This window comes from Morus notabilis, unplaced genomic scaffold (genome assembly GCF_000414095.1).
Source record: "Morus notabilis unplaced genomic scaffold, ASM41409v2 Scaffold503, whole genome shotgun sequence".
Taxonomy (NCBI): Eukaryota; Viridiplantae; Streptophyta; class Magnoliopsida; order Rosales; family Moraceae; genus Morus; species Morus notabilis.
Window position 1 is genome coordinate 375,415 of NW_010366489.1, and position 12,441 is coordinate 387,855.

The 12,441-nt window shown below is 33.9% G+C and overlaps 1 protein-coding gene across 1 annotated transcript; it reads right to left on the reverse strand.

Moving 5' to 3' along the window:
* Nucleotides 1–6,670: 6,670 nt before the first annotated feature.
* On the reverse strand, nucleotides 6,671–8,474 carry LOC21398796. Its single transcript, XM_010110422.2, has one exon. The coding sequence runs from the start codon at nucleotides 8,216–8,218 to the stop codon at nucleotides 7,142–7,144; it is 1,077 nt and encodes a 358-aa protein (XP_010108724.1). The 5' UTR covers nucleotides 8,219–8,474; the 3' UTR covers nucleotides 6,671–7,141.
* Nucleotides 8,475–12,441: the final 3,967 nt, after the last annotated feature.

Genomic DNA, 12,441 nt, shown 5'->3' on the forward strand with positions numbered 1-12,441 from the left:
GAAAATTTTGAGAGACATGCCTAATTATTCATTTAAGAAGCAAGTAAAAATAATTATTGCAACAATGACGCTTCATAACTATATTAGGATGCATGATCAGCGTGATCGACATTTTCAAGAAGTGGAGGCTAATCTAGATGTTTTCGCTTATGAAGAGCATCAACTGGAGGATAATGTAGAAGAAGATGAAGCTTCACTATCACAAGAAATGGTTGAAGTACGAGATCAGATTGCGACAAGTTTAATGAACACGGCTTAATTCTTTTGATGGCTCTGTCACTTTTTGAACATGGAATGTACTTTTTTGTTCACAAATTGATTACTCACTAATACTCCTTGTAGTGAGTAATCAATTTGTATACTTTTGTATAACGAAACAATTTATAATGATTTAGGAATCGTATACTTTTTTCTTTTTGTAATATACTTTATTATTACTATCTCTGTGTGAATTATAATTAATTATCATGAAAAAAAAAGAATTAATTATCATAAATTTATTGTTAAAAAAAGTAAAATCATAGCATTATGTTTTTTTAAAGTTAAATAAATATTTCTAAATATTAAAAACAATTATATATATTTAACTTTCATACCATGTCTATTTTGGTCATTTTACATACCCACAACAATTTTACATCAAAATTTACCAAACGCTATTACACTGATTTTAGAACCAGCACAGCTACTATAATTATAATTTACCAAACACTCAACGGATTCTTGTAACAGCAGGTTCTTCCTTCAACACAGCTAAAAGCAATTAATCTAAAATCCGCAGCAATAAGCAATACCAAACTAAGCCAAAATCTTCTACTTGGAGATCTGCCAATGTACTACTTCCACTGCTGTGTTTCATTACTGAACCCTGCTGGTATTGAATTGAAATCTTCTCTCCCTTTTTAATGACAAAACGAATTTACAAATCATAATTCGGTTGTTATTGAACGCCTGTGGATTCATCGAAAACGATGACGGTCTCCAAAATCGGCTGACAATCTTCGCCGTTCCAACTCTCCAAACTCGAACATCTACAACTATAATAGAAAACAACACTCATCTGGAATCAATAAGCACCACAAACGAGTTCAAGAGAACCAAGAGAGGCCCTTCCCAAATCCGCGAAGACCCGTCTCCGTAGCTCAGTGTCTTCACTCTGTGCTCAAACAACCCTCCAACAAAAGCCGTCCCGATCGCCGATCCCAAAAATATAAGCAGCCCCACATGAGTCTGCTCCTTGATCAAGACCCCGGACAGGAACAATGCATGCGGTCCCGACACATCCTCAAGGACTGAAATCACCACTGCAATGCTGCAAACTAGCAAGACATTGGCGAAAACAACAGAGAAAACGCGGCCAACCGCTATGGCAGCGTAGACCACGACATCAGGCGGGGCCCGAATTATCGACAAGACGTAGTGTAGATAGCGGCGAGAATGATAAAGAACAAGTTTATTTTCAGTTTACAGGAAAGAATTATAGGAATTTTTTTTTAGGGTAGAATTATTGGAAATATAAGTTCCAAGTTTTTTTCCCAAAAGCCAAAAAGGTTAGGGATGAACCACTTTTCCATCTCTATTGACACTAGTCACATTACAATAAGTTTCACGTAACTTTCTGTAACTCCTTATGTCTATGTTGTATAGAGAGCAAAAAGTTCGGGCCGTCCGGTCCAGGACTGGTCCGAAAAGGGGTTTTTAGGTCGGCTAGCCTTGGAGGGTTGATTCAATTCAATCTGATTCTATAAAGGCAATTTTAAAAAATAAATAAATAAAAACAAAAACCGCTTCCTCATCCAAAACACTTTTTAGGCTTAAAATCTCAGCTCAACATAATCTGGGGATTAGAGAAACAGGCTGAGACCGGAACCAGGTCAACATTGATGAACTTCAAAAATTTACATCTCTATTTATATTTATCCACACACAAAAGAGAAAATTATTTAATTTATTCTTTAAAATGTATACTTTATTTTTAATTAATAAGAATAAGAGAAAATTAAGGACCTGTTTAGTTTGCTGATTTGAATTTTTAATTCGAGTTGAGATGTGATTTTATGTGATAATTTTTTACTGTAGTAAAAAAGTTAAATATGACTGTTTTTAAGAATTTTTTACTGTAATAAAACTTGAATTTTAAACTCGAATCAGTTAAATAAATAGGACCTAAGACTCATAAATCTAAGGAGTTCTTTTCTCCTTTTCCATTATCAAAATATTGTTCCACAAAATCTTCTACTTGTGCTACTACCGTGCACTGCTCTGTTTCAAAGTGTTAATATTTCTATAATGATCGTATCCACATTGTCGTTCAGAGATTCCTGATAGCAATATAAAATTAATTCAAACAATTATTCTAAAATTCAAGATAGCAATTTATGTAGTCCGTTACCGCATTTTTTTTAAAGAATTTTCTCTGATGTTTTTTCTTTTTTAAAAATATTGTTGTTTTCTATTTATTAATTATAAAATTTATATTAAATCTAATTAAAAATTAAATCATATTAAAAAAATAATACAATTTAACAGCCGCTAAATAAAAAATACTAATGTTCTCAAGAATACAAAACACTAGTGGACGTTTAGTTCGTGAATTTAAAATTATGATTCAAAATTATTCTCATTTTACATGTATTTTTTATGAGAAAAAAACACTATAAAAAATCATGAATCATAATTCAAAAGTAAAGACGAATACAGAAAATAAACATCCCTTAAAAAACTTCTTTCTTTTTAGTCCAAAAACCGGCCAACATATGCCTCCGTTTATTTCACTGATTCGAGTTTTGTTACAGTAAAAAGTTCTCATAAATAGTCACATTTAATTTTTTTTATTATAATAAAAAAAATTTATATAAAATCATATCTTAACTCAAATTAAAAACTTAAATTAATGAACTAAATAGACGTATAAAATCTCACTTCTCAACTTTTGAGCACTTTGATTGACCAACTGCCCCCACTTGCCTTTTTGTTTTAAAAAAAAAAATTCTTTTAATAGAATAACATTTTGATAAATCTTCATCAATCATCATGCACGATTAACGGAGTAGACATGTGGGTGAAGGAATCAATTCATCCGAGGACTTGAGTAAGCCTAAGCCTACATTTGTGCTGAAATCCCTTAGTCATATTATCACAGCTAGTTTTTCCGAACATTATTTTTTTTTCTTTTTTTATATATGAAAAATGTATATATACATATTATATATAGATCGTACCGGACTTGAGCGGTATTTATATATATATTTTTAAAATATATATTTTTTAAAATATGTATATTTTTTAAAATATATATTGAAATGTATATATTTTAAGTAAAAATATATACGTTTTAAAAAACATATATATTTTTAAAAAATATATACAAGTGTCTCTCATGGGAGACAATTTCAATATATATATATATATAAAGAATGTCTTTCGCAGGTATTATTTATCTGATTGATTTGGTGCAAGACATTATACATGATTTATATTAAATTATACAATTACTGTATGTAAATATATAAGATATATGATGAATTGTATAACTTGTCATATAACTTATACATATTTATAATTGTACAACTTCCATATACAAAATTATACAAAATATATGCTGAATTGTACAATGTGTAAATATATAAGACTTATATTTAATTGTACATCTTTACGTATAAATATACACGATTTATGTTGAATGATACAACTGCCGTTTCAATCCAACAAATAATAAGTGCCGATTTATATATATATTTAAAATATATATTTTAAAATGTGTATATTTTTTAAAATATATATATTAAAGTGTATATATTTTAAATAAAAATATATACGTTTTAAAAAATATATATTTTTAAAAAATATATACAAGTGTCCCTCATGAAGACAATTTCAATATATATATATATATATATATAAAAGCGTGCTAGTCTGACCCTTTCTGCGCACTTCCTAATCCTATAATCTAGTACTCTCTTGGCGTTCTCAACGTTGTTGCCCGTCGCTGTGTTTCTCCGTCAAGCAACTGTCAATTTCCAGTCGAGGTTTTCTTTTCTTTTTTCTTGCGGTAAGCATATAAATTTTCAAGGAAAAGAAATAGTATATAAACACACATATATCTGTTGCAATAGTGAGCTTTTGGAAGAAACGGAAGGGTTTTGTCAAAAGTAAGAGAAGAAACAAAAACCACTTCAGAAATTGTTGACATTTATGTCTCATAAATTATTGATTATTTTCTTGTGCTTGGAACGGCTAGGTATAGCACTTGTTGTTTTGATCTCAAATTTCAGCTTCATGCACCGTGCACGTTTAATCCGGAAAATTGTTGCGTATATTGCATGAGTATTCAGTTGAATATACTATAAGACTGGATTTTGCTAAATTGTATGTAGTTTTTCTATCTTATTTTCCAAAGACTTTATGACAGCTTGGACTCTGATTTTTTTTTTCTTTTCAAATGTCATAATTTTTTTTTTCTTTTTAAATGTCATAAACGAGAATTCGAGGACTGCATAATGGAATATCATCAGACTGTATTTTGCTAAATTTGAATGTGTTTGTGCCTCTTTTGTGAAGTCCGGGTATATGGTTTTTAACTTTACATGAGAATTCCAACAATTGCTAATATTTTATCGAGTCCATACTTAAATATAACGATACTGGATTTTGCTAAGGCTGTTTGTAATATACCTCTTTTACCAACAGATTTGATATTGGAGTGAGTTAAGGCCGAGGTTTTTTCTTATTTTATGTTTGGCTTAGCTCTGAGGAATGATAATTTTAGTGCCAAAGTAGTTAAAATGTAGTCACTGTTCTTGAAGCTGCAGAAAAATGAGGAGAAATTGTTATATGCCAGAAGAGGTAGTAGAGGAAATCCTATTGAGGTTGCCCCCAAAGTCTCTAAAAAGATTTAAATGCGTGTGCAAGTCTTGGTACACTCTTATCACTGACCCATCATTCGTTGACAAGCACCTTCGCTTCGGTGTCAACAACAGCAAGAAATCATCCTCTGCACCCTTATTCTTGAGTTGGACTCGCCAAGAATTGTCGTTGGACCATATCTTTAATCGTCGTGACCACGAGGATCTTGATAAAGTATTGTCACTAGTCACTATCTGTGATGAGGATGATAGTAACGATAACCACCTTCCTTGTGTTATTGAAGAAACAAAAGAAGTGAACATTCCAAAGTGTGTGGGGTTCTCCCATTGTAATGGCATCATTTTCTTGATATGTCTGAAGAGTTATTTCATAACATAACATTACCGGATCAGATAAAAAGGGTAGATAGGCAATTGCCAAAGGGACTTGTGGTGTGGAATGAATCATTGGTCCTCTTTTTCACCCCCGAAAACTCATGGTTTTCAACATCTTTTGAAATGTGGGTTATGGCTGACAACATTGGTGGTGTTTGAAGGTTTTACTTGGACAAAACACCTTACGATCAGGCCACAAGCGTGCGTTAATTTGTATTCCCCCTTGACGTTTTGGAAGGACGACGAGATTTTATTTCAAACTAGAGATGGACGGCTTGTGTCGTACAACCTTTTTAGCCAAAAGCTTCAGATACTTTCCATTCATGGAGCAGTGTTGCCAGGAAGGACTTGTACTGATGTATATTTGAAGAGTCTAGTCTCGGTCATGAGAGGAACACATACAAAACACTGGCAAAACTAACTAGTAAGTTTGTTGCAGGCACCCTATTTATGACTGCTAAAATTTCGTTGTGATTTATATTTATAAAAGATAAATCCTTTAAGGATACATTTGTAGTATCTAACAAAAAAAAAAGATACATTTGTACTGAAAATTGTATAAAATGATGGTTAATTCCTCTGTTACTCTGTGGAGATTAGAGTCTCTCCAATCAAGTAAGCTGTAAATTTGTGCTTTTGTAGTGCTTCGTCAGTCATGGTTCTTGTAGTTGATGAGGCGCATTGATTTCTCCCCAAGAACAAGAATCTTGCATTATTTATATTTAACATGCACTACAGTCATAATACTTGTTTCGCCACTTTAAAGTGGTAAAACTACTTTGAGGTGCTAATTTCATATTGAAACTTAAGAACCTATACGCTATTTTAAAGCGATGAGTGATCTCTCTCATGTAGAAGATTGTGTCTTCCATATGCTCAAAAGCACTAGTGACGCTTTAAATAAAAATAAAATAAAAATAAAATAAAAAAACAAAACAAAACAAAAAAACAAAAAAAACAAAAACAAATACAAAAACAAAAAACGAAAAAAAAAAGGACGCATCTTGCAGCCATTTGGCAATGTCAAATGACAGCATGAGGTTTACTTAACAAGCATTGTTGCAAAACCAATGGAATGGATAGTGATGCTATAATGTAGAAGAGCATGGTGTGAAAAAATAACCCTTTGCTAGAAAGTGGTGTGAAATAGACTTGTAACGACAACTTTCACAGTTAAAAGTTTAGAGAATTGAATTCCATACTTCAGTCTTATTCTATAGGGTACTTTTCATTTGCTCTTTTTTGAACATATGCATCTTCCAACTCTATGTCACAAACATATCATGCCGAACAGCATGACAACTTATGAAGAAGCAACCTTTTGAAGGCATGTGGCGTTGTAGTCATCAAATTCTTTTACCCTGTTCAAACAACTCTTCAATTATTTACTTACTAGATCATTAAGTGCTGATATGGGGAAGTAACTTGTCAAGACCTGGCAAATTTACCAACACAAAACAGCGTCTTTTGGTCCAACAAGAATAATGCCAAGGCAGAAGCTAAACAAATAAAGTTGGTACGAGGAAAAGTAATTGCATTTATCATTTTTCTTTGAACTTGGATTTGGGGTGTACAAGAAAGAATCCAATTAGAACTATTAGTTCCATGTTTTTCCTAAAAGGGAAAGAACCACTTTCCCACCTCTATATTGACATTACAATAAACGTTTCACATACCTGTTCTTCAATTCCTTGTATCTGCGTAAGAACCAATACACACGCCAATGAAGCATCTAAGCTTTTTAGTATTCCACAAAATCTTCTACTTGGAGATCTGCCAATGTACTACTTCCACTGCTCTGTTTCATTTCATTACTGAACGTCTGAACCCCACTGGCATTGAATTGAAATCCTCTCTCCCTTTTTAATGACAAAACAAATTTACAAATCATAATTCGGGTGTCATTGAATGCCTGTGGATTCATCGAAAACAATGACTGTCTCCAAAATCGGTCGACTTTCTTCACCATTCGAACTCTCCAAACTCGAACATCTACAGCTATAATAGAAAACAGCACTCATCATGGAATCAATAAGCACCACAAACGAGTTCATGAGAACCAAGAGAGGCCCTTCCCACATCCGCGAAGACCCGTCTCCGTAGCTCAGCGTCTTCACTCTGTGCTCAAACAACCCCTCAACGAAAGCCATCCCGATCGCCGATCCCAAAAATATCAGCAGCCCCACATGCGTCTGCCCCTTGATCAAGACCCCGGACCGGAACAATGCCTCCGGTCCCGACACATCCTCAAGGACTGAAATTACCACTGCAATGCTGCAAACTATGACGGCATTGGCGAAAACGACAGAGAAAACGAGGCCAACCGCCACTGCGGCGTAGACCACCACATCCGGCGGGGCCCAAATTATCGACAAAACGTTGCAGACAGCGGCGAGGATAACGAAGAATAATGTGATGCATCCGACAATCACCATACACACCCAAATGTAAGTAGAAACAAGCCGCTTCCAAATCTTGCGAATGATTGCGAAAAACTTGGACGAATCGAATTGCTTCCTCGAATAGCTACAGTCCACGGCGTAAACCACCGCTGCTTTCGACAGCAAAGAGAGAGATACGTACAACGGGAAGCACATGACCGATGAAATCGCCATCTCCGCGAAACGATGACACGACTGTTTGACGAAAGGCCTCAATGGGAGTCCACTCGATTTGGCGATTAGCAACATCCTAATGGTGAGTCTCCTCACGAGCGATTGATCGACGAGGCCGTTCGACAAAACGACTGCGGAGACGGGGCAAATGAGCAGGGCGGCTATCGCCATTAAACCCGACGAATTGTAGCGCAGAATCCGCACGGTCTCGCGCAAAATCTCCAACGCGTTCATCGAACGGAACGAGTGATCGGAGCCGTTGGTTTGATCGTACGGCTCCAATTCGAACGCTCGCTGATGCGATCCCTCTTTTCTCAAATGGTCCAATCTCATCCTCGGAGAATTGATGGCGGAAATCTCCATTTTCGAATGTTGGCAAGAACAGAGCTCAGAAACTGGAACTGAAGGTTTATCGGATCAATGTAAAATACATCTGAGGAGAAGATTATGAAGAAGAAGAGATTCTGGAATCACGAAATCGATGAGGCCGAACTCAATCCTCGTTGATGGCGATGGAGATGAGGCGTTTCGCGATGAATTTCTGGGAATGGAGGGACAGGCCACGTGCAGTGTCGCTGCAGATGGAAGGTGTGGGGAGCTTCTTCCACAGCGGTCAATGTCAGCGAGCGAGGAATAAGGAAAAAAGAAATAATAGAAATAAATTGCATTATTTTATACTAGTTTATTTATTTATTTTTCTGAGCGAGGCGTGTGGGGCGTTAAATGTTTTGTCTGATTTTATATCTAACGGCAAAAACGGTCGGATTGGGCCAGCCTTGGACGGCGAGGATTTCGGCCACGGTCTTTTTTCTTTATTATTTATGAATTTAACTTTAAATTTGTCGGTGCAATTTATTTTGCCCCAAATTGGACCTTGGTGACTACAATAGTTCCTATGAATCCCCTTCCGCTCGACTAGCTCGTCTCAGTAAAGTCAAGGTTTTCCACGTTGACGACTTGACTGACGTAAAGTTATGGTCCATGACCCAAATCAGATATCTCTCGAGCACAGATTTAGGTTCGGCCTCAATAGGAATAAAACAGAGCACCTAACAAACGTATCTTTACATACCACAGACTACAAGATCGCCCAACCAGCTAGGTCAATACTCGAATATTAGTTTACACCTATCTTACACATACAAAATGAAATCCAGAAATACCACTGATTGGGGTAACCTCGCGTTATTAAGTTGACGTCTAGTTCATGAATTCATAACTATGATTCAGAACGAGCCACGAATCATAATTCGAACCATGACACGAATCTATCTTCCAAGCGCACGCTAAGGGTTTGTTTGATAGATAGATCCAGAATCATGATTCTGAATCTTAGTGCATAATCAGTGTTTGTTTACAGTGATTCTGAATCATGATTATGAATCAGTGTTTAGTTTGGATGATTCAGAATCTGATGTTATGTTTTAAACCATAATCACTCATAATTCTAAAACCACCCCCTCTTGATTCAAGATGATTCAAACTCCTGATTTTGAATCATAATTTGAACCTAAAATCATGAATTATGGTTTTAGTTTCAGAATCATGGTTCTGGTTTCAGAATCATGATTAGGATCACCTTAGTTTAAATCTTCATACCAAACGAACCCTACTTTTCATGGGGTTTTGTGACCGAAAGTTAAGTAGTGGTGTTTTTCTTTGAGAGTTGCTTGTTCATTTGCACTCAAACTCAAAAAAAAAAAAAAAATTTGAACTCAAGTTACAACTTTATTCAAGTTCATATTCTTTTGTAAAATTTGAGTTTGAACTTGAGTTTGGAGCTAAAATATGAATTCAAGTTCTCCCTTCAACTCAAGTTATTGAACAATATTTTTTATATTCTTAAAATTGCCAAAACTTTTTCATTTTAATTCCGATTGAGATGATTTTTTTTTCTATGCGTTCACAACGAAGAGACAAATAAAACCCCACTCATATACCATGTTAAAATTTTCCATCACCATTCAGTTTTTATTAAAATACTATCTAAATACAAATTTAAATTTTGACCCACCCAAACATAAACTCAAATAGATTTTTAATTTAAATCATAACTCAAAATGTGCACATCTAAACACAAACTCAAATTAGAGTCACAACTCAAACCATACTCAAATACACCTTAACTCAAATCAAGATTTGAACTCAAGTCACCTTAACTCAAATCAAAATCTGAACTCAAATCATCTTAAGTCAAAAAATGCAAATGAACAAACCTAAGATGTGAAAGTTTACGCCTATCATTCTAGTACTTAATCTAAAGTGACTCTCAGTTTGCTTTATTGTCCTCATACTTGATCTAAATAGAGAGAGAATCTAGAGACAAATTATATTCAAACAACCCCATTCATCTCAATTTGAAAGGGGTGCACCAAAAAAATGCCAACTCGTCCAGCCCCACTCCCTAACCCTGCTTGCCTTTTATGCCACATCACCAACCCGCGGTTTCAACTTGCCCGCTCGTAGGTTAGTGCAGGTGGGTTGCCATTTTGCACTTTTAAGGGTAGGTAATCCGACCTGCTTGTCATTTTTTTTTTCCTTTTTTATGTACATATTAGGCATGAATGTTAAGTAAAGTTAGGTTTTTATAGTAAGGTATTATAAGTATATTTGTTGACTTTCATGGAGTAAATAATTATGAATATGTATTGGCATAGAAAAAAAAAAACTATACATAATATGTTGGTTTAGGTTAGGATCTAAATATATATTTTGTTGATAGTTTTTTTTTATTCTTTTTTAAACAAGTATGATGAAAAATGAATGATGTTTGATAATCATATTGTAGTTATTAAATTTTAATTCTTAATTAAGTATAGTAAAAGAAAAAAAAAAGGTTCAGCTCTTTACTCTTATTAAATGTCAGTCATCTACTTAAAGAAATACCGGAAAGATTGGATTAACATGCTTTGAAAGTAATATATATGTATAGACAAGGACCATTTATGTGATTGAATATTTACAACTAGCTAGAATGTGAACACAATCTAATGTATTGCTTGATGAATTGATGTTTTTTTTACAAGTATTATGAAATATGAAAGGATTAAATTACTCACGATTCATATTAGTCACTTTGAAATGTTAAAGAAAAAACAATTAACTTTTATTTAAAAAAAATCCAAAAGGTGTTTTTAATTTCATTTTTACACCTTTTTTTAAGTCATTGGGCCTATTTTAGCCCAACCCGCACAACCTGCTTGCAAATGGTCTGCCCTTTTACAGACGGTTTGTGGTTTTACTACCTTAATGACATGTTTACTTATCCGTAATTAAAGTAGACATGAATCAAAATAACAAGATTTGGAGTGGATATGAATCGGAGTCAGAATAAGATACTTGCTTAGGTTTTAAGAATCAGTCTCAATCTCATTCATGCGTTTATTTACACCCAGAATCGGAATAAACTATTATAAATTTACTTACCTACCCATTTAGTAGATTATTGTGTATTGAACTTTAAAAAAAAATTGTATATTATGCTAACTATCTTAATATTATGATAACTAATTAGTAATTAGATTTTTTTAATCACACATACATTTTTTTAATTAGGAATTAGAAATTGTAATTGTCGGGATCTCCACGAATCCTTGAAATGATGTTGTGCAATCAAGGGGTAAAACATGGTTTGATCACATATTCAACAAATAAACACAAAAAAATAAACTTGTGATTAAAAAAAAAAAAACCCCCCACAATGATTTATGTTATTAACTCACCTTGAAGAGAAGAGGGATGCTCTTGGTTGTTGTGGATACAATGCTGTGTTTTGAGGAGAAGAAAATATCAGAGGAAGTGAGCAAGGAGATACGAGAGGCGTAAAAGTAAATTAGAGCATTTTCAATTTTTTACTTTTTACTTTTCTATTCTCAAATTTGTTAGTAGAATTAAGAGTAAAATCGTAATTCATATTTACTATCAGGATTGAGAGTGTCAATCCGGTGGAGGGTGGGGGAGTGCTAATTCTATTCCTCAACCTCAAATTGGTATGGGACCCACACACTCCCACTCCCATTCTAAGATAAAAATGGATAGGTAAACATGGAGTTGATTTCGATTCTCAATTCCCATTCTCCACTTCTGATAAGTAAACATGCCATAAAACCTATCTTTGAGAAAACCTAACCTCTGCACCCGTTTGCCTATGCACACTTAGAATTTTTAGCTAATGAGATATCTCGTGTACCCAAAAAGTAAAGAATAACATTTTACTAACTCAAGTAATTATAAAATATGTTATATGTGTAATTTTTAATTCTTCTTACATCCCGATTGCAGTTTGTGTTTGAATCGCGATGCTTTTGTGGGGACTATCTCGTGCTTAATTTCGATCCAACTCAGGATTGAAATCTTTAATAGTGCATAATTAATCTTCTTTCTTTCAAGAAATAAAACAAAGTTTGTGGTTTTAAGAACGCTAGTTCGAAATCATTGAGTATACATCAAGTTATATTAAATTGCTATAGATTTTCAGGAGCAAATTAGAAAAATAAATCTAATCTCATGTTCGTACAATATCAGTATATAATACCTTCATAAAAGTTAAAAAAAAAAAATTAAAAACACTATCCTTTTTTTTTATT

What these genes read in the sequence shown, in the direction of transcription:
- LOC21398796 (XM_010110422.2), bottom strand. Translation starts at nt 8,218, where the DNA reads ATGGAGATTTCCGCCATCAATTCTCCGAGGATGAGATTGGACCATTTG.